A 26,272-nucleotide genomic window follows, 5' to 3' on the forward strand; every position below is an offset into this window, starting at 1 on the left:
TCCGGAAATTCCGGTGGGTGGTGGCGCCACCGTGCAGCGCGGTGCCACCAAGTCACGCCGCCTGGGCCGCTCGCGCCCGGCTGTAGGCGGTTAAGGTCCCACCTATCGGGAGCTTTTTTTTCGCACACCGCCCAAAGGCCGGCTGTGCACGATTTTTTGACCATGGGCCTAATGATATGATCTTTGCTGTGAAGGAAACAAGCCCAACAAGTACTGAGATCAGCTTGATTTGGCTTGTACAAGCTCCAAAAGGAGCAATCAAGGGCAAAGTCAATTCTTGCCTCATCTAACCTCAGCGAATTGTTACAGGTAGTAAGCCATTATCATAAGATTTCCTATTCTACTGCGTTGGCACAGGAGCTCTCGTCAAGGCGCATTTACGCGCGAACCGTGGGCATTTGTAAGTCAGAGACACCGAACCTGCTTGTCATATCGTTGTAACTTATTTCTTCATAGTTATCATCCTCCACGAACATGGGTTCTGATACGAACGTCGCCGTACACGTAAACTCTACCGGTAAACGTGCAATTGATTTTCCTCTCGACGTCCTGATCAACATCTTCGAGTTGGTCTACCCCGAATCCCGCGAACCCTTCGTTAGCGTCAAAACCAAACATCGCCCACTCTTCAGTTGGGAGGAGGAAACCCGCACATGCTGGAAGGACGAAGATCCTCTGTCTCCCACATTCTTCCCAGAGGCGCTCGCCGCGGTGTGTCCATCGTGGAGAGCAGCGCTCTCTCAAATCTCCGTATTTTGGACGCGCATCGTAATCGTTGTCGATGACGAGCCCACCCCCCTATCGACCGTACGCACGTCTCTTGCACTCTCCGAACCTCATTTTATCGACATTATCATTTGTCGGCGACATGATCACGACCTCAATAGTACCGCGGCCGAGCGAGCATATATCGACGCGGTTATGGCACTCCTGGATCCGCATAAGCAGCGCTGGGGAAGCCTGCACATCGACCTTCGCACATCGTTAGAGTCGCCTTCACCCATCACGCTGAATGGCGACGCTCATTCCCTGGTCGCTCTGAACATAGATTCTACTGAGGATGCGAATATTCAAAATAGCCCCGGATTTTGCTTCCATGGCCCTCAGCTGCTGAAGTTGCATATGGGCGGCCTCGCAGTTAGCCGCCACTATCTCGTAATGCCAAAGAGATCTCTTCTCTGAAGAGCCTTAGCCTGATTCAGTGGATCCACCATGGCCCCATCTTCGGCGTAGACGAATTGGTGCGGTGTTTGTCTCATCTCCCACGACTGAAGACCTTAGAGCTCGCCCACCTTGATTTGCTCCCTGCGCTCCGTGCATCTGGCCCCAGGGGGTCCAAGTTGGCATATTGCGGTTACACGGGCTTCCCCGGCGATATCCTATGCACCCTCCTAAATTGCCTACGCTATGCGGACAATTGCGAATTACATCTCATCCAATGTGAGATTCCGCGCGAAGTCGACCGTTTGAAGTTGTTTAGCTTGCAGCTGGAGGCGACAGCGAGACCCTCCGTACCCTCCTATCAGCATGTAGCGCTTCTTTACTCACGGTCATCGAGTGCCCTAGCTTCGACACCCAATTGCTGCACTACTTATCTGTAGCGGACGACCGTGACCGATGGTTGTGGTTGTGCCCATCGATGAGCGAACTCGCAGTACGGGGATGCCATGGGTTCACGAGCGGAGACATAGCGAACATGATAAATGCCCGCAAGGAGGAAGTGGCTCTTCAGGAATATCACCTCGATTTCGTCGGTCGTGATCCGCCACAGAATTTGGAGCCCATTGTATCCATGCGAGTGGACGACTGTACCGAGCTTCATGAATGCGACAAGCAGTCATTCCGTAAGAGCGAGGTGTACGTTTCTTGGGATGCATGGTGCGATTTTCCAGAACAGTTTTCGTAGTTGACTGTTGGTCGAAAGCAGGTTAGATATATTTGTCATATGTAGCCGAAACGATGAGTAAGTAGTACAAAATGGCGTTGCAGCACGGACAGCCCCCTTGATTGCGCGCAGTCGAATATCCGTATAATCGTAGTGCATAAATGCAAGGATGACACATACTGTCAGTGGCATCTAAGGCTCCATCTTCACTGCTTCAGCGCAGCGGCACAGCCACTAATTCGCCGTATTACACGTGACCGTTACTGGACTACAAGTTCCGTAGACTCGCAGAAGATGAGTCCACTATGGCTGCTCGCAATCCTCCACCTATTGTCCTATCCGAAGAATATGTTCAGGAGGCCTTTCACTCCTTCCTCAGGTCTTCCCTCTCCCAGGCAAAGGTCGAAGGACTCCTCGGTGTAGACGTCCTCTCGAGCGCCGAGGCAGATTTGATGATCACTGGCAAGTGCAGTCTTGTAATCGGTTCGCTTCACCTAAGCTCACATCTATGCTCACAACCATGTGCAGGGCCCGCGTTGTGTCTCTACTTCGCCGCTTTGCGTTCGACTACAAATCCACCATCTGTTCCGCTACCCAGGCGGACCAAGGCGTCTGCACCTGTGGACCTCTCTTCAGAGAGCTGCCCACTTCCCTTCCGCCAATTCTGGGCCGTCTGGTCCCAGAGCGTACCCGAAATCCAGGCACTCGTGCCCGAGCACCAGCATGACCTGGCGCGAATTATCTGCGGCCTTCTGCCTCTCTGTAAGCCGCCGAATGCCCGCTTGAACGGTATCGCTGCGGATCTGCGAGCAGTCGCTATTGAGATCAGCATGCGCCGGACGTTCCAGGACCGATATGCGAATGACTTACAGGCGGCACTGGATGCAGGGACGGGAGGGAACACTAGGCTCAAAGCAAGCTTCGTACCTCCACCGGGATACGAGGCTCCCAGATTCCCATCCCCGATTTCTACCACCACTCCACCCAACACACCGCGGAAGTCATCCCGGAAGTCACACGTGTCCAGCCCGACATTAAGCCCTATTCCACCTTCTCAATCTCGCGCGCCGTCGCCCAGCATCCTATCACCAACATCCCCTGCAATTGAACTTATCCGCGAGACACTCTACGCAGCGCTCGCCGACGTGCTCGAGCGGATGCCGCACCTACGGCAACTCGTCCGCACAGACCCGATCCGCGGATACTTCGCCGCCGTCGCCTTTGCGATCCTCGACGTCGCCACGGGCTCTGCCACCCATCCCTCTGCTCCCTCGCAGGCGGTCGCGGACGTGCTTCCCCGCTCCGCTGAGCCCTCCATTCGGGGCGTGCTCGGACAGACACTTTTACTCTCGAACTGCCCTGAGCCGCTGCGCCCGTTCATGGCGGAGTTGTGCGACATCGGAAAGACCGCGGCGGAGATAGAAGAACAGGACTCACTTGCTAGCGTCCAAGCACTGCAAAAAGGACAAGAGCCGCCCGTTCCCCGCCTCGATAAGGTGCGCGATATCCTTGAGCATGGCGTGGGGAATGCGCGCCTCGGCGATGAGACCAGCCCGGCGCAGGAGGATCGCCGGGCAGCAGCGAGACAGACCAATGGCAGCGACGGATATCGTCACGTTTCGCGGCCCCGCACGACGTCCACTGAGAACCGTGCTGTGGTGTTTGCGAACCGGATAAATGCCCTTGCACTCGGAATGACGAAGCTGCGGGCGTTCAGGGAGAGGCAGGAGATGGTGTTCAAGGTCCTGGTGGGTTTGGGTGGGTAGAAGGACGTCATCGACGGCATGTTCTCTTCTTTCGGACTTCTTCAGTTGCAATAGATTTCGAACTGACCTTATTGTTGTTATACCACTAATCTAATTTACATATGTACTGCTGTCATTCCTAGGCTTGTTGTATTGCTTTCGTTAGTTCAGTGGGTTCCTTACTTTGTAGTAACCTTGTCTTCAGAGCTTGTCTTCCGCCGTAGGCTTGAATTGTACCTGTATGTTGAAATCGTATGATACGAACTTGACACGCGGTGTGCGGTAAATTCGGACTACTAGCTTGCGCAAGCGCGGAGCCAGGGGGTACTTTCCAAATTCCTGACTTTCTGGCGATAGGAGGTGCAATTTAACAACCGTGTGGATATGAGACCAACTACACAAAGGAATACCATGCAGTCCAGTGAAGGAAGGATTCCGACGTTGACTCTGGAATGCCGAGGCCGCTTGCATTCTCATCCTCTCCTCTACTTCAGGCGGAATGGAGAAGTCGTCGTCAGCAGAGATAGAAAATGACTGATCGTAGTCGGCACTGGCACTTTATCCCTTCGCCACGAACAATAATCGCAACTGCTCCGTGAGAGCTTGTTTCAGTAAGTCTAGGGTTTTCGGCGGAATGCCGAATCGTGGAGGACCAGGGAAAGATCCAGCCGTGAGTGCCCGGTAAGATAAAACAGTCCTGCCCCGGCACGGCCAGGTTTCTGTATTTTTTACCGACACCAATGACATTGTCGATGTCCTAGAACAAATCAGCGCCCATGCACACTACATTTCGGAATGATCGAAACATACACAGAAAATAGTGCCAATACCAGACGTAGCAACAGATGCATTAGCTGCAGCTTTGATAGCCATGAGGCTCGCCTCGCAGTGCACCGAGCCATGAAATGACTTGATTGCAGAAGGAATAGCGGCACGAAGCACCTGCAGAGCGAACTCCTTCTCATCGTCTGCTGCAACCTGGCCTGTAGGGAAGATGCGTTGCATAACCGAGGTCAGGAAATTATTATCCATCACTTCTTTCACGGGAGCCAGGTCCTTATCAGGATGCGGGACTCGGATAAGGGCGAAATCCAGTGGCCGATTGCCGAGAAATATCTTGCGAGACGTCAAAAAATGGATGGCTGTATGGCACGCCACCAGCGAACGAATGTATCGCAGAGGAAAGGCCTCGCCGTCGGGGTCCAATTCCTCTAGTTCTACATAGCCGTTAGTACAGGCTTGGATCGGGTGGAGATGTTATCAGGTACCTTCATATACCGCCTGGCCTACCTGTAAAGCTGCCGATCTATGAATGGCGCTACGATAGGGGGAAGGTTGACAACTTACTGGCTCGTTTGCGCTGCAAAAGGTCCACAAGCGAAGGTATTACGAAAAGCGAATCAAATATATGCGCGGATAAGAGCGTGTTGGGGCCGATACTATTTGCCACCAAATTGTCCAAAAGCTGTGAATTCTCCTTCTGATTGCTGCTATTGATCACGTCGTTGAAAGACTGCAGAGCATCCAGGGTAATGAGGATGTACGAGGCGAGACTCCTAAGCCAAGGACGAGGCGTTTCGATAGTTACGGCGAACATGTCCCGATCCCCTCGACGGACCAGTGGTATATCTGGGGTCGGTATATATCTGCCAACCCGCGAAGCGGGCACAAACTTTTCATCAAGGGTCTCCCCAGGCTCGGGAGTCCAAGGTTCAAGAAGATCGAATAGATCCTCCTCCCAAAATATGTGCCTCACCTGAAAACGCCGGAGCATCGTCTGACAGTTCCTCCTGAGGACGAAATGGCGGAAGGATTTGACGCATGTCGAATAAGAGGGATCACTTCGATGAGGTACCTCCCGAAGAGCTGCAATAACATCGCTGATATGATCCTTCAATGCGATGCCGAGATCAAAATCGCTATAAAAGCAATGAGATCGAATCGACTAGAAACCACTTGTCGCAACGTACTTCGAGCTTCGAAGGTCGGACAACTTCTTTTCGCTCCGAGGGATCCAGTCTATATCCAAATCTTCCGATAAGTTCTCTTCCGGTCGGGATTTTTGTGTTGCTCCTAGCATACTGCCAGTGACAGCAGCGTCCGTGTCTCCGGCATCCTCGTCACGGTCCTCCGCGCTGATCACCACTAATGTGCCTTGAAGAGTGGATCTCCCCGTCACAGCAATAACCTTTGACCCTTTGCCATCGTCATCGGTCCCACGGGTGAGTAGAGCGGCAATATGGCGATATAAATTCGCATGTGCTGACTGCTGGCTTAACGCACTGTGGCACACCGAGATGAGGCTTGACATCGTTAAGCACAGTCGTGAGCGTTTTGATCCGCCGGACAAGGTGATCGTATCTTGTGAACCCATGGCATGATCTGTGGACATATTAGCCGCGCACTCAGAATTAGCCGACCTTCCTACTTCCAGGCTCCTAAAATCATCCCTTCACCGTAGTGATTTCACTCGCTCGAACGATCATGTGACATATGTTTTATGCGATTTACCTTTCTGAGCGAGATCTACTTGCATCTGCAGTTATTGAGCTACATTACTGACTTGTGCTCAAGTCAAAACGGTCAGAAATTATTTTGCGGGTAGGGTTTGGTGAAATACTCACATTATCCACTTTCTAGGGCATTGTGTCCAAAAAACAAGTCTTCAAAATTTGCTTCCCCTTGACAAATACCCACAATGAATGCACCTCGGGAATACAAGCGTGAGAGGTCTTCGTGTTCATGCGCCGTATGGATGTATGTCAAACGTTCCAGAGATCTATCTTGACGGGGGCCACCAGTTCATAACGCCATGAGACATGCAATTCCTGCATTAGAAACGTACCACGGCAGTCAATAGCATTCTTTGAGCATATACATGGCGTTGAAGAATGTCATGGTACGAGGCAAGTCGAGGAGGCGCCGAAGTACGCGGTACCGTGACAACAACGCGTAACGTATGCCTCACCCCCACGTGCACCGAACCACGCGTCCGCGTCAACATTTGCTAAGCACTACGCACTCAACAGTATACAATGACACCGGAAAAGAATGCTCGAACGATATGGTATATATGCGTAGGTCATGGTATTCAAGCAAGGCTTGTAAGTAAGGTCCGTAGACGAAGTAGTCAACGCAGCAGGCAACCAACACAGTTGCCAACGCCGATGGCAGGTTACTAAAGCAGCTATATAATTCATTCATGTACGAGTCCGTTCCTCGATGCACATCTAGAAAGCGTCCTCCAACACGCACGACACACGCAGCACAGTCGTCATGAGTAGCGAGCACGTAAATGCGGCTTACGAGAGGAAGTAGCCAGCGAAGAGCACGCCGGCGATAGACGCAACCGCAGAGATGTGGAGTGCGTTCGCGCCGTTGGCTGACGACGCACCGGCCGACGAGGACGCCCCGGCTGTGCCAGAGGCCTTCGAGCCGCTGGCCGTGCCAGTCGCGCTATGACCAGATGCAGTGCCCGTGCTGGAACCGGAGCCGGTCGGGGTCGCGGCGACGAGCTGGGTATAGAGGTCGGTGGACTGGTAGGTCTTGCAGTTGGACGTGGCAGGGACGGTGGGGGTGTAGGGCATGGAGGTAACAACGCCGGAGGCAGGCTGGGTGTACGTCAACGTCTGGCCGTTTGATGTGTATACGCCAACGGGATTCATAGAGTCGGCATCGCAGACGACAAATGTGCCGTTCTTCGCGGGGTTCGGGCAGTTGTAGTCGATGCCAATCTCGTCGTAGATGTTGTTGCACAGACCGACGTTGTCGGCCGTAGCAGTAGTTGGGTTGCAAATCTTGATACACATCTCGCCGTTACCAATGAACCTGGTGAGAACGTCAGTAAATATTCAGGGACAGAGTCTGCGATACGTACTGGACCCATTCCACGACCTGGGTATAGGAATCGTTGTTGGTGTTCCCACGAGGGAAGGCGTTGGAGTACACCAGAGCACCCATGGGGTTACCCAGCTGTGCCAAAACATGGGTATACGAAAAGATTGCAGAGACTGAACCCACTCACCAGATCAGCACCGTGTGGATCAAGCTCTCCTCCAGAGTCGTTCGCGAGCAGGTTGATCTGGCTCTGGTCGAGGTACGCGATGAACATGGTGTAATCCGGGGTGTTGAAGACAGAGACACCGTGGAGAGTGCCCTCGGGAACCATGCGGGTACCGTATCCCTTGTTCGTGCACCAGGCGACTTCCTCAGCTTCCGTGTCGGCGATGGTCTCGCCGGGTTTCGGAGACGACCAGAGACAGAAGTCTGCACACAACGCGAAGCAATAAATCAAAGCACGTCCAACCACTACTCGACTCGAAATCACATACTGTCGATGGAGTTAACCATTAAGGTCTGACACATGGACTCCTGGTTTTGCGTGGTGGAGTTACAGACATTGTATCCGACCTGGTTGCCACGAATATCGCCAGTCGGCTCGACTTGGTAGGGCTGGAGTTACCTTCAGCATTGATGCGTTATGTACACGTGTCGAACACAACTTACAATCCCGGTGGGGTAAGCATACTGCTTGTTGACGAGTGGGATGGAAGTGAAGGAGGTATACTGGGCGACGGCCCCTGACGCGGCGGCGGCGACGGTGAGTAGGGTAGAAAGAGCGACTGGGGACATCCTAACGGAAAGATGTCTGTATAGAGAAGGAGAGAATAAAAAGTACTTTATGGAAGAACGACGCCAAACAGTTAATTTGCTGTCGCGCACTGCGTCGGACCTTATACTGCTCGGTAACCGCTTTGTATCTCAGCTCGAAATCTGACAACGGTTACGCACCGGGTATTAAATTCCAATTCCAGGCCAACCCCGTTTCCCAGTCAACTTTACTGCCATCGTTTAGCCGATGCTGTTGACAACGGGTGTATGCGAAATTGCGAGGATAATTTGAACAAAGTGTAGGCTACAGATAGTGACTCTACAAGATACATGAGTGGTGAATGACAGCAGCAGTCACAACATAGTGAACAACAGACGGAACAGCACATCTATTACAGGCACAGCACCCAAGCTTTCCAGCATAGGTACTCACCTTCGCCGTTTCCCGAGGGTGCTGGCAAAAGTGCATAACGGGCCGCGCTCGATGGTTGCGTGTTCAGACGTGTCCAGCTCTATACCCAAATCTTCTCCAAGTTCGATAGCATCTCGTGGAGTGAGGGCGTCTGTCGCGAGCTGCCAAAAGCTGTCCAAGATCAAGGTCAGAGAACGTTCAGCAGGCCATGTCTTCTGCAAAGATAGAATAAATAGAATAGGTCGGTTGACGCACGTTGTGAAAATTTTCTTCCGTCGGACCCATTCGTTTCGCCATTTGTTCCATTCAGCGTCAAGTCGGGCGACATCTTCTGCGGAGATGAGTGGGGCGCCAGACCTCAACGGCTCCAGCCGCGTGCGAGCTTTCGCGGTCTGTTAGCGCATATAGTCAAGTCAGTATACACCAGCAAATGCTATTCACTACTAAGATGGATGAGGTAGTGACAGCACGATCTCATGCTTACCGCGTTGGATGCATCATTCAGTTCGACAGCTAGCTCTACATCCGTGGGAGCGTTTTTCAACCTTGCAAGCTCTTTCGACGCGAAAGATCAGCGAAACACGGATGTGCAGAGCGTGACACTAGCGCATACCTGCCGATGCAGTTCTAACCTCCACGAGAAGAGTCTTGTTTTCTTCTTCGATCGACTTGTATTCCGAATCCAACGCAGCGAGCTTCTCCACCGGCATGTCTTCCAGATTGGCCTGGTTAGCGACGAAGAATGTCGTCTTCCCTGTTAAGTGTACCATTACACGCCGTGAGAGCCAACTGTATGCGCAGTTTATCTATCCGTACCATATGTCTTCTGCACCAGCTCCCCCTTCTCTGCGAGAGCGACCATGATTTTCTGGGTCGCTGTCTTCGGCACAGCGCCCTTCAGGTTCGCTGATACATCGACAGCACCGAATGGGCGATTCATCTGCGAATAAAAGTGGATGAAAATGGTCACCACATATGTTTGATTCCGGGGTATATGCACGGCACTCACCCTCTTCACATACTCTAGCACCTTATTCTCGGCTTGAAGTTTCTGGTCTCAGTTCAATACGATCTTGAACGCGTAAATCACGTACCATCTTGTCCCTTCAGCACAGGTACTTTGGCTTCAGACGCCTTCGGTTTTACGGACATGACGAGAGGAAGATGCGGAAGAACGCTGACAGAGCGGAGAAGCGCCGGGTGGGGTGACTCCGGGGAAGATCACGCGCTGTCGGCTATACAACTGTGCGCCCGGCGAGGTAAGTACTGGCAAGAGTTAAATCAACCTGCTCCGAGCGGCGCAAGCTATCGTCCACTCTGCTCTGACGCCCCGGTAAAAGACTCTCCTTCTGTCATATGCGATAAGGCACCGGAGAGGCTCGAATGAGTTCCGATGGTTTTTCGAATAAACAGAGCCTGCACTACATAGTCCGTTCGGGCATCGCTGGTGGAGTCGCTGGTTGCGTAGTGCGTCCGATGCTTTTCAATTCTCATTCACGTAGGTTAACGTTCATGTCATCTTTGGCAGGCAAAGACAGTCGTAGCACCCCTCGACAGGGTCAAAATCCTTTTTCAGGCATCCAACCCGGACTTTCAGAAGTATGCTGGTAAGTTCGCCGCCGCATACAGTCGTTCTCAGCGAATGTCGTTGTGCCAGGGACATGGAGTGGTGCCTTTCGCGCAGCTGGGAAGATATACGGAGACAACGGCGTGCGGGGGCTGCTCCAGGGCCATTCTGCGACCCTACTCCGCATATTTCCGTACGCGGCCATTAAATTTATGGCATACGACCAGATCGAACAGGTGAGTCCCGTCAGCCCTACTGGTGATTCATGAAGTATGGCTTGTCTTTCTGTTTATCCTTTCCAGATTTTAATGCCAACGAAGGCCGACCAGACGAACCTCCGTCGTTTCGCATCCGGCGCCATCTCAGGTGTGGGTCTCCACCAGCGAATGCAAGCGTGCAATTAACACTTCGCAGGAATGTGCTCCGTCCTATTCACCTACCCCCTCGAGCTGATCCGCGTACGCATGGCGTTCAGCACCCCTTCCTCCGCTCGGCCCGAGCAGACGCCCCAGCGGCACCGCCACTCCTTCCTCCGCGCGATGCGGCTGATCTATCACGAGGGTACGATCTCTCCCGCCTCCGCATCCAGCGGGGTGGCCGCGCCCGCCGCGACGCACACGCTCTTCATGCGCTTCCCTGTGCTCAAGTTCTACCGCGGGTTCACCGTAACGATCACGGGGATGGTGCCCTACGCGGGCATGTCTTTCCTCACCTGGGGCTTCCTGCACTCGCATCTATTCCCCGCGCACCCGCCCCAGAAGCCTTCACCCGTAGCGGACCTCGCGATCGGCGCGGTGTCGGGCGCGCTCGCGCAGACGGTATCGTACCCGTTCGAGGTCGTGCGCCGGCGCATGCAGGTCGGCGGCATAACGCGGCCAGACCGCTGGATGCGCTGGGGGGAGACCGTGCGCGCTGTGTGGGATGTGCACGGGTGGCGTGGATTTTATGTGGGCTTGAGCGTCGGGTACCTGAAGATCGTGCCGATGACCGCAGTGAGTTTTACAGTGTGGCAATGGGGGAAGCGGGTGCTCGGGCTATGAGGCGAGTTTGTTACGTCGTGTACTTTACAATAGCATATTGCAGCACATCTCTATTTAAAGATCATCGGAATCGTCATGGTCGATGAGTGTAGCCTTTGTTATCACAATCTGGTCGGAGCTCATTGGTACGTCGCGTTGCTCACGTCCGCAGTGCAGTCATGTCTTTGTATTCTGATAAATATTCTGAAGGGTTGTAATTGTGTTGATTTCGCAAAACATTATACGACATTCACAGCAAACATTACGGTAAACGTGCTAGAGTGTACAAAGCAAGTATTCCGCTAAGCCTTCACGACGGGGATCACCTTAAGCTGCTCACGGTCAAATTTGAGCACCCTACACGGAGCGTATACATATCATTAGTTGATCCACATGGTTGATTGGAACGGAACGAACCCGAAGTCTCTCCTCTTCGCGAAGTACTCATGGATCGCAGGGAGGGCGCAGGTATTGTTAACCAACTTCACGAGGTTCGGGAAGGGCTTGGAGAACTCGTCGCCGAACAGCTCCTCCATACGCGAGTACGATGACACCGCCATGAAGTCTGCAATCGTGGGCTATTCCACCGTCACGTCAATGTCCACTCTAACGCCTTCAGAATCATCGACCCACCTTGTCGCCAAAGTAGAACGGGCCCACGCTCTCCCCAATAAGGCGCTCATGGAATGCCACGTGCGCTGGTAAGGTCTCAGTCTGGAGCTTCTTGACGCGCTTCTGGCGCTCTTCGAAGTCGGGGAGGCCCATGGCCGTCGCGAACTTGTCCGCGAGCTCGAGCCAGGACGTGAAGACAGCGAGGCACTCGGCCTTGGCGAGCGCAGGCTCCGCGCCGTCTGCGGGAGCGGGGAAGAACCCGAGCGTGTCCGCGAGATATGTGAGGATCGCGACCTCCTCCCAGAGCGTTTTCGATGTCCCGTCCGCGTAGTGGATGACGAGCCACGGGCAATGTCCGAAGCGCTGCTGCTTCTTCATTGCGGGCCAGTCCTAGGTGCTATGGTTAGCGTCGTGAGTGGTGAGTTCTGGCTACACGGGACAGACCTTGGGGTTTATGAAGACGTTTTTGTACGGCTTCCCTGACGCCTCGAGCACCATGCGCGTGACATCCCCACGGGCGTGGACGGGCCAGTAGTGGACTTCGTATGATACGACGGACATTGTCGGCAACGCAGTTTATCAACTGACTAGTACGATGTGTTACCTGGGTATCTGATGGTGTTGTTGGTGAGTCGCCTCTGTCTCGCGCAAGTTATATGCACCCTCAAGGCCTCACTTGCTACGTAATTACGGGATTGGACAGAAGATAGTAGTGCCACGGAACACGACTGTCGTCGTGGGGGACCCAATAGCGGGCCAGGTGAGCAAGCAGATCCGTCCGTGGAACGCGTCACGATGCGCGCTAACGAGCAGCAGGCTGGCGAACGTCTGCAGCCGGAGATGGTGATCGTAGACGGTGTCCCACCTGGTCCGTTCAATATTACCGTCGGTGTTGGCAATGAGCTCGGGGAGCGGCGGACCAGGGGCAAGGACATTGATGGGCAGGCACTCTTGCTACATGCTTGCTACGCCACTGCACTGCCAGGTGAATACTCGAACCAATGTACGTGGTTCTGCTTTGACGAGTAGTCCCGTATAGCACGATGAGCGGTTATATGTTTCATGAAAGTATTGCGAGTACGCGGCGAGGGGGGAAGGCGTCCAGGGGATGTCTGACGGATCTAGAGCGGGACCAAGCACAGCTCAGTCTCGTGCGATAGCAAACGAGTGACTATATTAATACTAACCTAGAGCGGGACCAAGCACAGCTACTACAGGTCAGTAAGGAGATAAAAGGTAGGTAAAGAAAGTATTCACCTCAGTCTCGTGCGATAGCAAACGAGTGACTGAGGTGCATCGTCCGAACGTCCGCCAGTACTACCTACGTGATTACGTAAGTAACGTGGTGGCGTAAATACCGTACTACTCTGCCCGTGTCGCAATGTATGTACTTCAACACGCCCACTCAGGGTGACAGGGAATAGAGTATATAAATGAAAATACTTAAGCCAAGCCCATCCCCGCTGAAAACTTCTCATGCTTCTCACGAGGAAGCCCCTTCGTCAAGACATCAGCAACCTGATTTCCGGTAGGAACGTACTCAGGTTCGATCTCGCCGGAGTCATACTTCTCGCGGATGAAGTGGTAGCGGACGGCAATGTGCTTGGTGCGTTCATGGAAAGCAGCATTTTTGGATAGCGCGATGGCGGACTGATTGTCGATGAGCAATGGAGTAGGGCCCTTCTGAACCTGTCCAATCTCCGAGAGGAAAGCGCGAAGCCAGACTGCTTCCTTTGTACCATGAGCTCCAGCCATATACTCAGCTTCAGTGCTGGACTGCGCCGTCGAGTGCTGCCTCTTTGAAGACCAGCTGACAGCGCCTTCTGATATGAGGAAAACAAAACCTGTGACCGATCGACGGTTGTTGACGTTCGCTGCCCAATCTGCATCCACGTATCTGAGAAGGGGTTTCTTCTCCTTGGTAGTGCCACAATAGACGAGCTTCTTGTCTGCTGTCCCACGCAGGTAGCGATAGACTCGCATAAGAGCAATCCAGTGCTCCTTGCCTGGTGTTGCAGCATGCTGGCTCAACGCGCCCACCGTGAATGCAAGGTCGGGGCGAGTCCCGATCATTGCATACATGAGAGAGCCAAGCGCGCTCTGGTAAGGCTTCGGGTCGATCTCCGCCTCCGAGAGCTTGACGAGCTTCTGGTTCTGTGCCATAGGTGTGCTGACCGGGCGGCAATTGGCCATACCATGTTGTGCGAGACACTTCTCGACATACTGGTGTTGCGAGAGCTCAAGGACACGGCGAGGACGATCACGAGCGATTTCCATGCCAAGGAGCCACCGTGCTTCACCAAGGTCGGTCATCTCGAAGCGAGACTTGAGATCTTCCTTGAGGGTGGTGACAGCAGTGAGGTTGTCAGAAAGAATGAGCATGTCATCGACATAAATGGCGATAATGAGGAGAATACCGTCATCGTTCTTGTAGAACACGCTGTGGTCCGAGTGGCAGCGGGTGAACCCAAGCGCCTCGAACTCAGCACGGATCTTCTTGTACCACTCACGTCCAGCCTGCTTAAGACCATAGAGGGCCTTGTTCAGCTTCCAGATGAGGCTGTTGGACCTGCGGAAGCCAGAGGGAACCTTCATGTAGATCTCCTCATCAAGATCACCATTCAGGAATGCCGATTTGACGTCCATCTGGTGGATCTCGAGGTCGAGCTTGGCAGCAAGAGCAAGTAGTGTTCGGACAGAAGCGAACTTTGCGACGGGTGCAAAGGTTTCATTGAAGTCGAGGCCCTCAACCTGTGTAAAGCCCTTGGCAACAAGTCGAGCCTTGTACTTCTCGATTTCACCGTCCAGTCCACGCTTGATCTTGAAGACCCACTTGCAGTCTATGACCTTGCGATTCCGCGGGCGCTCCACTTTGTCGTAGAGCTCCGCTTTGACAAATGCGTGTAGCTCCTCTGCGCATGCAGCCTTCCAGCGCGCAGCATCGGGGCGTGACATCGCCTCCTCGTAGGTCTGTGGTTCATCCCAGCTTGTGGCTTTGTGAGCATTCTCTGCATCGCCCACTTCCTCTGCATTCTCCGAGTCTGCTGCTGCGGCATCAGCGCCCACTCCACCCACATCATCCTGGCCCTTCGGTTTCCATGTGTAGGAGGACACGAAATAGCGGTCGTCATCGGCCGCTACCGGTGCCGTGCGCGTTCGACCTGAATGGCGCAGTTCTGGAGCCGGGGGAGGAGGTGGTGGTGGCTGCGCGGCGCGCGCGGCGTGATGCCGGCGCCTAATTTCGGGCAGTGGAACGTCGTCGTCACTGTCCTCATCCGCGCTGTCATTGTCATCCTCATCATCGCTGTCGTCCACATCCAGGAGTGCAGGTGCATCCTCATCTTCATCTGGGACATCTTCGACAGTGGGCCTTGGCGGCAGCTGCGGCCGCGCGTCGGGCGCCTCCTGCGTAGGTGTGATGTCAATTGTGACACGACTGGGTGCGACTTCGGTGCCTTCGTCGAAATACACGTCGCGGGATTCGACGATGCGGCCGGTCGCTCTGTGAACCAGACGGTAGGCCTTGCGATTTGCGGCAAACCCCAGGTGCGTGCACTCGAACGTTTTCGAGTCGAGTTTCTGACGTTTTTCCTTCGGAATGTGGACATAGGCTTTGCAGCCGAAAACGCGGAGGTGCGCCACGCTCGGCTTGTTTCTGGTGTAGGCCTCGTGTGGTGTGAGGTTGTCAGGGAGAGTGCAGCTTGGAACAGAGTTAAGGATGTGTACTGCATGTAACACAGCATCACCCCAGTATGTGTTCGGCAGTCCAGCGTCATTGAGCATGCTCCTGGCCATCTCCTCGATGGTGCGGTTCATCCGCTCGGAAACGCCATTCTCCTGTGGAGTGTAGGCATTCATCTTTTCATGGTGGATGCCCTTCTCCTTTAGGTACACTTCGAATTCCTTCGACTCGTACTCACCGCCGCCATCAGTCCGCAGGATATTGGCACGCTGCCCGGTCTCGACCTCAGCTCGTTCAACAAAAGCTTTGAAGTGTGAAAGCGCTTCATCCTTCGTCTTCATGAGGTTGGCGACAAGGTGGTGCGTGTGTCCATCGATGAACGTGATGAAATAGCGGTGGCCGGACCGTGTCTGAGTCTGCATGGGACCACAGACATCGGAGTAGGTGCGATGGAGAACGCGGGGATTCTCGACATCCGACTCCTTCGGGATTGGCTGGCGTGTCTGCTTGCCATGGAGACAGGGCTTGCAGGTGACATTACTCACCTTTTCTCCGACGATCGACATGCCCTTGACCATTCCCTTTCGCACCATCTTCAGCACAGAGTCTACGGAGATGTGACCAAGGCGGCGATGCCAGACCTGAGCACTCGCACTGGATGTTGTCTCCTTAGCAACAAAAGCGTGGAGTGGGGGATCATCCATGGAGTCATCGTAAGAGGGAGGGAGATCTTTTGCCTGCAGGATGTAGGTACGCTCGGGGAGCTGCGTGGTCACGTCGAGAACATAGAGATTTCTCCGCATGTACCCAATGGCACTAAGTCGGCCCTGGGCATTGCTGATGCGACACGTACCATCAGCGAACCTAACATCGTAGCTGTTGCGGTCAAACTGCGAGACAGAGAGCAGGTTGCCATTGAGATCTGGGACATGGAGAACTTCCTGCACAATGCCAGTGTTCATTGAGCCATGGTCGACTGCTGCACAGAGTGTGACCTGACCGATACCAACGGCGAGGATAAAGCGCTCATCTTCGAGGTAAACACGCTTGGGTGTAGCGAGGGCACGGCAGTTTATGAACCACTCGCGGTGAGATGTCATGTGGGAGGAAGCTCCTGAATCAACAATCCAGCGGTGGAGGTCATCACCACGTGCCAACTCCTCAGCAACGAAGAGGCGGAGTGTCTCGGAGTCAGCCTCACCGACACTGGACACTGGCGATCTTCGCAGATTCCTTTGCATCAGCAGCCTTCTCAGCTTTCTTGTCGCCCTTCGCTGTGGCGCCCTCCACCTGGCTCGCCTTGAACTTCCGACACTCGTCCTTTGTGTGACCAGTGTAGCCACAGAAAGCGCACTTGCCCTTCTTCTTCTTGTCCTTGTCCTTCCCCTTCGACTTCGACTTGGTATCAGCATGCTTCGCAATGAGCGCAGATGCTGCGGTCGTCTCGCCACGTCGCTTCTCCTCGCTAAGGACCTCGTTGACGACCTTCTCGACTGTGAGTTTCGAGTCAGAGGCCATGAGGATAGTGCGAAGGGTTGAATAGGATGGAGGAAGGGAGATAGCCATAGCGATGGCGATGAGCGTGTCATCTAGCATTAGCCTGAGCGTCTCGAGGATGTGGGCCTTCTGCTGCATCGTGTTGAGCTGCGGCTCTAGCGGCGACTCGTCACTAAGTGTGCTGCGGAAAAGGTCGCTGATGAGATAGGCTAAGGTTTGCTTGCCTCTGCCCTCGTAACGCCTGTTCAACTTCTCCCAAGCATCCTGTGCTGTCATCGAGTACATCACACCGTTGAGCGGCTCGTCCTTGAGCGTCAACGTGATCTGCGCGAGCGCCTCATTGTTCCGGACATCCCACTCCGCCTTCTTCATAGTATCCACTGTTCTGGGGTCGGCTTCAGTGCCGTCGATGAGCGAATAGAGACCACGCAACCGGAGGATGGTAGTCGTGCGGTACTTCCACGTCTGGAAGTTTCCGCCATTGCTTTCGAGGAACGGGACATCGTAGAGGCGCTTCGACTCAGCTTTGGAGCTGGCCTGAGATATCGGCGGGTATAGAGACATGGTTCGACAGGGGTGTGAACGAGAGAAGCAGGTTGTGGGAAAGGAAGGTGATGACGAGCGATTGAGTTCTCGATATTTCCGATGCTGTCAGATTCAGTTGGAGCCGGGGCTCATAACCTATTGCGAGTACGCGGCGAGGGGGGAAGGCGTCCAGGGGATGTCTGACGGATCTAGAGCGGGACCAAGCACAGCTCAGTCTTGTGCGATAGCAAACGAGTGACTATATTAATACTAACCTAGAGCGGGACCAAGCACAGCTACTACAGGTCAGTAAGGAGATAAAAGGTAGGTAAAGAAAGTATTCACCTCAGTCTCGTGCGATAGCAAACGAGTGACTGAGGTGCATCGTCCGAACGTCCGCCAGTACTACCTACGTGATTACGTAAGTAACGTGGTGGCGTAAATACCGTACTACTCTGCCCGTGTCGCAATGTATGTACTTCAACAGAAAGTGGCCCGTGGCTTAAGGGAGAGGAATGGAATTCTGAGACGCGCCATACCAGGACGCGTCGACGCGTCGAGATCACATGCCTCCTACTCAGCCAGGCTCTTAGGGGCTGGCGCAGCGTCCCTTACCAGACTCCCCTCCTTATCGCTGAAAGGACGTCATGCTGATAGAATTCGAACATACGTGACGCATACGGTGGAATAAGTTTGTTTAATCGACACGATTTACGTTATCACCCTAAATCCCAGTAAAACGGTCCGGGCCCCAGCTCGCGCACCGAACCGGTTCGCCTTCCCCCGCGCGTAAAGCGAGCGAGTGCCCGCGCGCCCCAATATGGCAAGCGCTGTCGTTCGCCCAGCGCTTAAGGGCCCGTCCTCGACAGCGACCCGCCCGATGTCAGTCCTGCGGTCTTCGTGGACTCCCAATTGTGTCGTGCACACGCAGGGCTCTTTCTTCTCTCCATCTGTGCACCCGGGTGGTTTGGATTAGTTTTATTTTGCAGTGTTCACCCTGCAGCCCACTGTCTGTTTTCGCGCAGACTTTCCCGATGGACTATCACGCTACGTGTGAAATGTAGATTTGGTGTATATTAGCAGGTACCAACAAACATGAATTAATGGTATTTGTCCATTGGGATTGCATAACTCGAGTGTTCTTTCCCCCATGAGCTGCAAATGCATCAGTCTCTCCCATCCGGCACCCTTCTCTATGTCTGCCATAAGCGAACTGGTCGAGAAACTTCACCACAGGAAGAACAAGTTAGTAATTCTGTGACTCATAATGCTTTGGGACAGAATATTATAGAGAAAAAATCCCAGACTTGAATAAATGCTCACCTGATGTTATGTGCAGAAGTTTAGGCAACTGCAGGTTATGGCTGGACCGAGACTTCATCCAGTTCGACCCGTAGATTAACGATTTCAGTACAATCCTACAGGATGCTATTCTATGCAGTAGACCCAAGCCGTTCTCAAAATATGATGTACTCAATAAGAGTAAAAACAGTACTGCCATATCCACATAGGCTTGCTTCCGGCCACAACTATGGCATGAGCTGGAGGAGAATGTATCTACACAATACATTCTACACATTGTGAGTGGAGTGGATAGGTGAGAGGCATTACGTAGTGGTGAGGCAATGGTTGATGCAGTGGTGGATTGCATGCGCGAGGCATGCGTGCAGGTTACAGTCGGCCAGATTGCATTTCGTGCACTGCATCGACTTCGAGGAGCTGGCTGCGACCTCATGGGACATCTCTGTCTCCGCACTTTGTGCGACAGTGAGCCTGCCTGGCTCAGTTGTTGCAGGTGAGCATTGAAGGCTGATGGGCGGGCAGACAGCGTCCGTGTAATGGAAAATTCATATGAGCGCAACGGTGTACATATTCGCAGTTCAGGCACGCGGAATGATGGACTAACGTGAATATTGACACGTCCCTGGTTGCTCTCCATAGTTGGGCATTCTACATCAGGGTCGGTCGGTCAAACTTGCAGTGAGGGCGATGCCGTCCTTGCTATCTCGCACTGTCTGCAGTGTCTCGTGAGTGTTCGAGTGTTCGACACAGAGGAGATGCTGAGGCTCAACAACATGCACTTGAGTTTGTCTATTTCGCGTGGATGAGCGGACGAGCAGACGGACACAGATGGATTTAGGGAAGGTGGAGGGAAGATCAGGATCGAGCACGTATGCACGGTGCACAGTAGCATATGCGCGTAGGTGCGTATCCATGTGTCCTAGACGCAGGGCTGCACGGAGGATAGACCAAAATTAACCATGCATGGAGAGCATAAGGCAGTTGAATGGGGCTTACCATGTAGGATTATTATTTGCTGATGCACAGTGGAAGTGGATCATTCTCTTATTTCAGAAGGCATTCATACACGGTGCCGATGGACTTACAACAATATTTCGGGGCCTGAGTATGGTACCGTTTGTGGTAGTAGCAATGAATGGCCTTGTTTAATGGCTAGTAATTCTAGCACATCACGTGTCTGTAAATCGTGCTCGATTTACTGTAAAATAAAGTGGCTCTCAACTTACGCCACCAACAGGAGCACTTACGAAGACTTTTCGCGTAAATCCAGTGGCCCAGAGACTCGTTAGGTCCAAAATATGGCCTGTGAGCCATGGAGTGACTTGGCCCTGATGAGGACCCATACAAAGCAGTTTCCCTTGGAGTCATAACAATTTTTTGTAGCAGTGGATAGGTATACAATGCATCCTCCTGCATGTAAAGCCCTGCCGTTGAACCATGTCCCGGGACTTGCCGGAAAACCTTCCCATTTGGGCAATACTCATTTGCATCGTCGCCCAAACCACCTCGTCCGTCCTCCTATCTATATATCTGCTGATATACACCTCCTGGTGGTGCGTGTGTAAACCTGCAAAGGTGGGCGCATGTCAACCAGGCTGAATGTGAACAAGATTCCCATCGTCCTGAGTCGACCACCCTGTGCCGAGCCAAACACGAATGGGATTCCCGTCATCCTGACCACCGCCACGCTGAATGCGAACCTTGACATGTAGCTGACACCCTCAGATCTTACGGAAGTGGTTTCCCACCAAGAGCACAGGCAGCGGGTCGACGAAGCTTGCAATATTCACCGGTGGCTTTTAGCCCGGTGCCTCTTACTCCTCGACCAGCAGCCCCGCCAAGGAATGAATTCACGCGTACTACGGATTCTACGCAAACGTCCCCGCCCAGCTCACAGGACATTGAATTTTTAGAAATTTTCAATCGGAAAACCTGGGCCATTGCGAGGCTGCTTGCGCATACAGCAGGGTGAGAAACCCGAGTCGTGAGGAGAACGACGAAGGGGCGCTGTAAAACCATGGAGGAGAACGAGTCACTTCACTCACCACCGGGATGTCCGTCCATCGCCCCCTTGCACCCTCGCTCGACTTCTCCGAAAGTACCTCCCCACCGCTGCCCTCGAGTATCTTCCCCATGCCACCAAACACGTCCGCCGTCTTGTTCTCAGTGCTGTCCCCTCTCTTTCTCAACCCCATCACCCTCTCCTGGGGCCAGGTGCACAACAATGCCGCCTACGTCATGTAGGAACACGACGCAGATCATGAAGCTTGCCGTGATGAGCATGAATGCGAACCAGTCCACTGCATGAAAGTCATCGTGGGCTGGCTCCCCGCCCTTGTTCCGGGGCACCACGCAGCTCGGGCGCGCAACATCGAGCTCCAGATCCTCCGCCACTTCCACGGCGTCACCATGTTCATCGAGAAGGGGGCTGCTGACAGGTCAGCATCATCACCCAAATGAGAACGCGACGAAAGCTCACATTGTACAAGGAGAAAAACCTTCACAGCCACCGCGAATCAATAAATTGAATATATGCGCACCAGACAGAGTCGGAAGTAACTCACAGACAGTGTATCGACCTCTTTCCCGGGCGCATACAGCGACGACACAATCAGCTGGCTATCACCCACCACACCTCAGTGTCCACACTACACGAACGAGCACGCAAACCACTCACTTGACCACCGCCGGCGTCCCGCTGAGGAACATTGCAACGAAATGCTCCACGATTGCTCATCGTGGGCTGGCTTCTCGCCCTTGTTCTGGGGAACCACGCAGCTCGGGCGCGACATTGAGCTCCAGATCCTCTGCCACTTCCATGGCATCACCATGTTCATCGAGAGGGGGGCTGCGACAGGGCCCAGCAGCGATCGAGGAGGCATTCAAGGTTTGCCATGTTCTGGAGCACCACACAGCCCGCAGCCCAGGCGCGACATCGAGCTCGAGATCCTCTGCCACTTCCCCGGCGTCCCATGTTCATGCAGCCCGGGCATGACATCGACCTCCACATCCTCCGCCACATCACCGGCATGGCAATGTTCTCCACGCAGTCATCGTCGGCTCCCTGCCCATGTTCCGGGGCACCACACAGCCCAGGCGTGACATCCAGCTCGAGATCCTCTGCCACTTCCACGCGTCGCCATGTTCATCAAGAAGGCGGCTGCGACAGGGCCCAGCAGTTGGGGTGAGCTCGGTGGAATGGGTGAGGGCTGGGGAGGTGAGTATGAGACCACCACCAAGCCTGAGTGGTGGGACAAGTCCAGGAGGTGCGTACCCCCACTCGCCCGGAAATGTCATTCTGTCTGACGGTTGGTCCGCGAACTCTGGCTGTCTCAGCTGGCCAGGTCATATTCAATGGTTGCGAAGGAGAGAAGGAGGCCCTTGGTTCACTACCTCAATTATACGAGTGGAATTGGGCACATGTGGATACGCCATACTTGATGTCTGAGCATACCACCTTCAACGACCCATCATCGTCGGCAACCGCTCCTTCAGAAGGAGAACTTTGACTCACTGACCAGTCCCTTTGGATGGCATTCTTTGCCTTATTACGTGGACCCTGTTTCCGTTGGCTTCAAACCAGAACACTGCCAGAAGTTCCGGAACACCACGACGACATGGGGCAACAATGTGGGTAAACTGACCGTATGAGTTCCAGCGTGGCTGACATTATTTGTAGGTCTTCGTCCATGAGAACTGGGAAGAGCACAACAGCTGGCTGTCCAACTATCGCCCGGATGCTAGCGTGGACCTGGTCTTCAATTACACGTACGCTCCCAAGGAGACGGACCGCATGGACTCACTCGATGAGGCGAAGAAGTACGTCAATGCCTCGGTCACGCAGCGTTTCTACACGTCCTTCCAGCAGCATAATTTCAGCCGTGGCGGTAAGGAGAGCGGTGCTGTCATCGCCAACGTGCAGGACGGCAGCGGGTATAACAATGGTCAGTACCGCCGTGGTCTGTTGCTTACCTTGTACTGACTGTTCGTGCAGTGTCATCTCACCACAGACAGTTGTCCACGGTCCTAATTGGATATTTCCACTCCCTGCGACCTACCCGATGTTCTACTCCCGACCGACCAACATTCTGGTGTGCTCATCCGAGTAAGACGATGACCATCACGAGGATGCCCGGTGCCCAGCAGCTCGCATGCACGAGGATCATTAGCCTATCAATTCTTAACAGTCACGCGTTGTGCCAGCCAGTGAGTATTCTCCACCATTTTCTTGAGGATCTCGGTGCTAACCATAGGTAGCAGGGATAAAGGTGAACGCCAGAGGTGATCGAGTGCTTTGGCAGCCTCGTCCGCACTCGCCCTCCTTCATCATGCATTCGCCGCCCTTGAGTGACTTCAACCACAGCTGGCCGCTCTGTCGCTCCTTCGACACCGCGAGACCACCTCCACATGACTCATGCCTAGGAAGGGTCGTAATGGGACTGCTCTTACAGATGTCTCCAGGTTCGCGGACATTCGGACACCACCGAAGGACCAGTAGGGAAGTGCCGTGAGCACTGTTGCTGCATGAACCGTGGTGGGAATGCCAACGTACCAATGCGGCCAATTTAATGTGAAATGCATGGGACAGGTTGGAGCATGTCCAGAGAATGTGCCACATGTGGGTCTTTCGCATTCTCATCACCAGGCAGAGTGGGGGACAATTAATAGCAGATGTAACTCCATACGTTGGGTAGCAATATGAATGTTAGTACCCCATACAGTATTTGAGAGAGGTAGTCTCGGGAGATGACGTCCGACAAGATTTGCTTCCGTCACCGGGAGGGCCGAGACATCTTCACTGCCCATCTTCATGCCCTCTCACATTCTCTGCATGGCATTCTACGGCTGAGCCCTGATGGCTAGGCAGAAAGCTGCTGTCAACAAGACGAAGCCCAGGAAGAGCCGTCGCATGAAGCCCCGCAATGGCGAACCTGCAGCGGACATGGCGACTTTGCAAACTCTGCGCGACACTGGTAAAAAAGATTGGATGCAGTCTAAAAGCACAAGGAACTCTTACGATGGCTACATTCGACGGGGGAAGGACTTTTTGTTGGAGCTTGTGGGGAAGCAGAAGGCGAGCCATCCAGGTGGTGAAGGTGGCATTGGAGTGGAGGATGTGGATGGTGAACCGGTGGACTATGAGCAGCTGCAAGTGGCATTTGACAACCCGCCAAACCAATACTCTGCCCTTGCTCTTGAGCTGTTCCTGGTGGAGAAATGTTTCAATCAAAATCTCGGAGAATCGACAGGGAACTCCACGTACTCTGCATTCAAGAAGTACTGGGAGATGATGTGAGTAGTGTCTTCTACATCGGTGCTACAGTCACTCACATTATAGAATGGACCAGGGCCAATGAGACTTACCGTGGTCCGTATGCATACGACAAAGCCAGTGACCATGTTTCTGGAAACCCGGCCATGGCGGCTCGAGTGCAAGATCTGCGTCATGCTATTGAGAACAAGGCACGTTCAGGAGGAGGTTCTCGGAATCATGCAGAGGCGATGACCCTGGAGAACATGACAAAGCTAATGATGTGGTCAGAGCAAGCATGCCCATCTGAATGGACGCAACAAGAGATCACGGACCTGGGCACCATGCAGGATGTCACGAAGCATTTGATGATGCGTGCATTCATGACATCTGGATTCACAATCTGGACAAGGTCAGTGGTATCAGCATGAGGTTCAAGACGTAGCAAGGATTGACAGTTCCGGGCCACCAGAAATATTGAGCTCTGTAGCCTGCAACGGAAACATTACACCCCAGACTGCGAAGGAAAAGCGCCCTATCATATACCTCATGACCTTGTGAAACTCGAGAATCGAAAGGGTTGGACTCGAAAGTCAGGTGGTGATGGTGCCTTGGTAGGTGAGTTGTTAGTAGACTCACCTACCGGCTCATGGCATGCTCACCATAAACACTTCATTAGGCAATGTGTATGAGATTTACGAGCAGAAGAAGACACCGGAGATTGACATGTACACTCACCTGCGCCACTGGATATCTTTCCTCGAGACTCATCTTCTGAACCGAAGGCTCGGACCGGAGGAGTTCATTTTCCCAACAATTTCTGTGAACGGAACAGTTCAGACACAGAAAGGTATCGATCATGATGTTGTGCAAAAATATCTCAATGAATTTGCCATGGCGGTTGGTCTCCATGTTGAATACTCTACGCACTGTTTTCGCCGAGGTGGGGCTCAGTACCATTTTATGTTCTGTCCCTTAGGAGAAAGATGGTCTCTGAGCACTGTACGCTGGTGGGGCGGATGGGCTGAAGGAGAAAATGTGAGTCTTCAGAGTATATATCATTTAAACATTGAGTTCGCACTTACTGCTTATCATTGACAGGTCGACACACTTATTCGCTATCTACTTGATGAGTTAAACACTTATGAGACCACACACAGTGATGCTCTTCACCCGCTTCCACGCGAAGCTGACCGTAGCTTCATGGGCGATCACATCCTGACAGCTCCGGTCACTGCTGCAGAAATCCGTGAATTCAAGATGGACGTAACAAGGGAAATGACTGGCCTTGTCGTGACAATGACTGATCTGTCACAGCGACTACGTGAACTACAAGTTCAGGCTGCAGTTGCTAGCCTGGATCATGTTGTTGGACCGCAGGCAAGTTCATTGGCAATGACTGTGCTCGATCACCCCAATCATCCCTTGATCAATACACTTCTCCAGCAAGTGGAACCATTGACGGACCACTCACAGATTGTAGCCCATGAACGGACTGGGATGACCACTGCTCCTGTACAGACTGGGGGAACTTCTACAAGGACACCGGTCTCTGCTGTGTTGCCCCACGGAGGGCGCCCCGTGCCCGCACTGCGTGGTGTATGCATCCCAGATCTCCCACGTCCAAGTCGTGGTTCGGCATGGCGGGAAGCCGTGAAGCAGTGGGAAGAAGTTGATCCTACCACTGGATATGCCCTGAAGGATTGGCCTCAAGAATGGTACACAGGCGTCAACAGGGTTTCCTTTGCACAAAAAAGAACAGACAGGCGCATGGTTGCCCTGGAGTATGAAAGGTAACTATCTGGATACTGTCAAACCGACACATGAAACTCACATGCTGCTCAACAGGCTTGGGCACGATGATAGCCAGTTTCTCCAAGAATATCCGGAGGCAGAGAAGGGCATGAAAGTGTTGCTTCATGCAATCAGACTCAAGCTGTTGCAACGGGGCGAGCTGGTCCAGCGACGAAGCAAAAATGGTTCACCGCAAGAGCGGGAAACCACCTCAGATAATTAGTGACCTGTACTACATAGTCTGTCGAAGCTCCCTGGAGTCCAAATTACGATCTGTCTCAGACTATCCCCTATCAGTAACTGTCAGGCAGAATCACTTCGAGTGAACAACTCGCCAGCAAGCCCAGATCTTCAGATCTGAGAGTACGAT

The 26,272-nt window shown here is 53.4% G+C and overlaps 14 protein-coding genes across 14 annotated transcripts; 6 read left to right on the forward strand and 8 right to left on the reverse strand.

Annotated features, from left to right (window-relative positions):
- Nucleotides 1–474: 474 nt before the first annotated feature.
- On the forward strand, nt 475–1,182 carry SCP_1203390 (hypothetical protein; the record flags this gene model as incomplete). The annotated part of the gene is made up of 1 exon (XM_027763221.1): nt 475–1,182. One exon carries the CDS (start codon nt 475–477, stop codon nt 1,180–1,182), a length of 708 nt encoding a protein of 235 aa, XP_027619022.1.
- A 409-nt stretch (nt 1,183–1,591) lies between these two features.
- Nucleotides 1,592–1,822, reverse strand: SCP_1203400 (hypothetical protein; the record flags this gene model as incomplete). The annotated part of the gene is made up of 1 exon (XM_027763222.1): nt 1,592–1,822. One exon carries the CDS (start codon nt 1,820–1,822, stop codon nt 1,592–1,594), a length of 231 nt encoding a protein of 76 aa, XP_027619023.1.
- A 368-nt stretch (nt 1,823–2,190) lies between these two features.
- Nucleotides 2,191–3,651, forward strand: SCP_1203410 (hypothetical protein; the record flags this gene model as incomplete). Its single annotated transcript, XM_027763223.1, has 2 exons — nt 2,191–2,347; nt 2,414–3,651. The coding sequence occupies 2 exons, from the start codon at nt 2,191–2,193 to the stop codon at nt 3,649–3,651; spliced, it is 1,395 nt and encodes a 464-aa protein (XP_027619024.1).
- Nucleotides 3,652–4,413: 762 nt separating this feature from the next.
- On the reverse strand, nt 4,414–5,941 carry SCP_1203420 (hypothetical protein; the record flags this gene model as incomplete). The annotated part of the gene is made up of 4 exons (XM_027763224.1): nt 4,414–4,847; nt 4,899–4,928; nt 4,978–5,549; nt 5,601–5,941. 4 exons carry the CDS (start codon nt 5,939–5,941, stop codon nt 4,414–4,416), a joined length of 1,377 nt encoding a protein of 458 aa, XP_027619025.1.
- Nucleotides 5,942–6,932: 991 nt separating this feature from the next.
- On the reverse strand, nt 6,933–8,262 carry SCP_1203430 (hypothetical protein; the record flags this gene model as incomplete). The annotated part of the gene is made up of 5 exons (XM_027763225.1): nt 6,933–7,458; nt 7,508–7,602; nt 7,655–7,896; nt 7,962–8,082; nt 8,137–8,262. 5 exons carry the CDS (start codon nt 8,260–8,262, stop codon nt 6,933–6,935), a joined length of 1,110 nt encoding a protein of 369 aa, XP_027619026.1.
- A 219-nt stretch (nt 8,263–8,481) lies between these two features.
- SCP_1203440 (Homologous-pairing protein) lies at nt 8,482–9,805 on the reverse strand (the record flags this gene model as incomplete). The annotated part of the gene is made up of 8 exons (XM_027763226.1): nt 8,482–8,560; nt 8,675–8,824; nt 8,909–9,045; nt 9,138–9,208; nt 9,267–9,407; nt 9,470–9,593; nt 9,663–9,694; nt 9,748–9,805. The coding sequence occupies 8 exons, from the start codon at nt 9,803–9,805 to the stop codon at nt 8,482–8,484; spliced, it is 792 nt and encodes a 263-aa protein (XP_027619027.1).
- Nucleotides 9,806–10,036: 231 nt separating this feature from the next.
- On the forward strand, nt 10,037–11,260 carry SCP_1203450 (Uncharacterized mitochondrial carrier; the record flags this gene model as incomplete). The annotated part of the gene is made up of 5 exons (XM_027763227.1): nt 10,037–10,120; nt 10,182–10,260; nt 10,311–10,456; nt 10,523–10,586; nt 10,635–11,260. 5 exons carry the CDS (start codon nt 10,037–10,039, stop codon nt 11,258–11,260), a joined length of 999 nt encoding a protein of 332 aa, XP_027619028.1.
- Nucleotides 11,261–11,541: 281 nt separating this feature from the next.
- Nucleotides 11,542–12,412, reverse strand: SCP_1203460 (glutathione s-transferase variant 1; the record flags this gene model as incomplete). Its single annotated transcript, XM_027763228.1, has 4 exons — nt 11,542–11,596; nt 11,657–11,817; nt 11,873–12,241; nt 12,296–12,412. 4 exons carry the CDS (start codon nt 12,410–12,412, stop codon nt 11,542–11,544), a joined length of 702 nt encoding a protein of 233 aa, XP_027619029.1.
- A 234-nt stretch (nt 12,413–12,646) lies between these two features.
- SCP_1203470 (hypothetical protein) lies at nt 12,647–12,880 on the forward strand (the record flags this gene model as incomplete). The annotated part of the gene is made up of 1 exon (XM_027763229.1): nt 12,647–12,880. One exon carries the CDS (start codon nt 12,647–12,649, stop codon nt 12,878–12,880), a length of 234 nt encoding a protein of 77 aa, XP_027619030.1.
- A 414-nt stretch (nt 12,881–13,294) lies between these two features.
- On the reverse strand, nt 13,295–16,633 carry SCP_1203480 (Retrovirus-related Pol polyprotein from transposon TNT 1-94; the record flags this gene model as incomplete). The annotated part of the gene is made up of 1 exon (XM_027763230.1): nt 13,295–16,633. The coding sequence occupies one exon, from the start codon at nt 16,631–16,633 to the stop codon at nt 13,295–13,297; it is 3,339 nt and encodes a 1,112-aa protein (XP_027619031.1).
- Nucleotides 16,634–16,730: 97 nt separating this feature from the next.
- Nucleotides 16,731–17,594, reverse strand: SCP_1203490 (hypothetical protein; the record flags this gene model as incomplete). The annotated part of the gene is made up of 1 exon (XM_027763231.1): nt 16,731–17,594. One exon carries the CDS (start codon nt 17,592–17,594, stop codon nt 16,731–16,733), a length of 864 nt encoding a protein of 287 aa, XP_027619032.1.
- A 3,426-nt stretch (nt 17,595–21,020) lies between these two features.
- Nucleotides 21,021–21,566, reverse strand: SCP_1203500 (hypothetical protein; the record flags this gene model as incomplete). The annotated part of the gene is made up of 2 exons (XM_027763232.1): nt 21,021–21,285; nt 21,535–21,566. The coding sequence occupies 2 exons, from the start codon at nt 21,564–21,566 to the stop codon at nt 21,021–21,023; spliced, it is 297 nt and encodes a 98-aa protein (XP_027619033.1).
- Nucleotides 21,567–21,998: 432 nt separating this feature from the next.
- SCP_1203510 (hypothetical protein) lies at nt 21,999–25,436 on the forward strand (the record flags this gene model as incomplete). Its single annotated transcript, XM_027763233.1, has 12 exons — nt 21,999–22,074; nt 22,116–22,123; nt 22,202–22,332; nt 22,379–22,487; nt 22,537–22,801; nt 22,852–22,948; nt 23,721–24,149; nt 24,206–24,520; nt 24,581–24,726; nt 24,788–25,146; nt 25,210–25,357; nt 25,426–25,436. 12 exons carry the CDS (start codon nt 21,999–22,001, stop codon nt 25,434–25,436), a joined length of 2,094 nt encoding a protein of 697 aa, XP_027619034.1.
- Nucleotides 25,437–25,503: 67 nt separating this feature from the next.
- On the forward strand, nt 25,504–26,125 carry SCP_1203520 (hypothetical protein; the record flags this gene model as incomplete). The annotated part of the gene is made up of 2 exons (XM_027763234.1): nt 25,504–25,901; nt 25,957–26,125. The coding sequence occupies 2 exons, from the start codon at nt 25,504–25,506 to the stop codon at nt 26,123–26,125; spliced, it is 567 nt and encodes a 188-aa protein (XP_027619035.1).
- Between the last annotated feature and the right edge of the window lie 147 nt (nt 26,126–26,272).

The sequence above is a fragment of the Sparassis crispa genome, assembly GCF_003851025.1.
Source record: "Sparassis crispa DNA, contig_000010F, whole genome shotgun sequence".
In the NCBI taxonomy this organism is placed as follows: Eukaryota; Fungi; Basidiomycota; class Agaricomycetes; order Polyporales; family Sparassidaceae; genus Sparassis; species Sparassis crispa.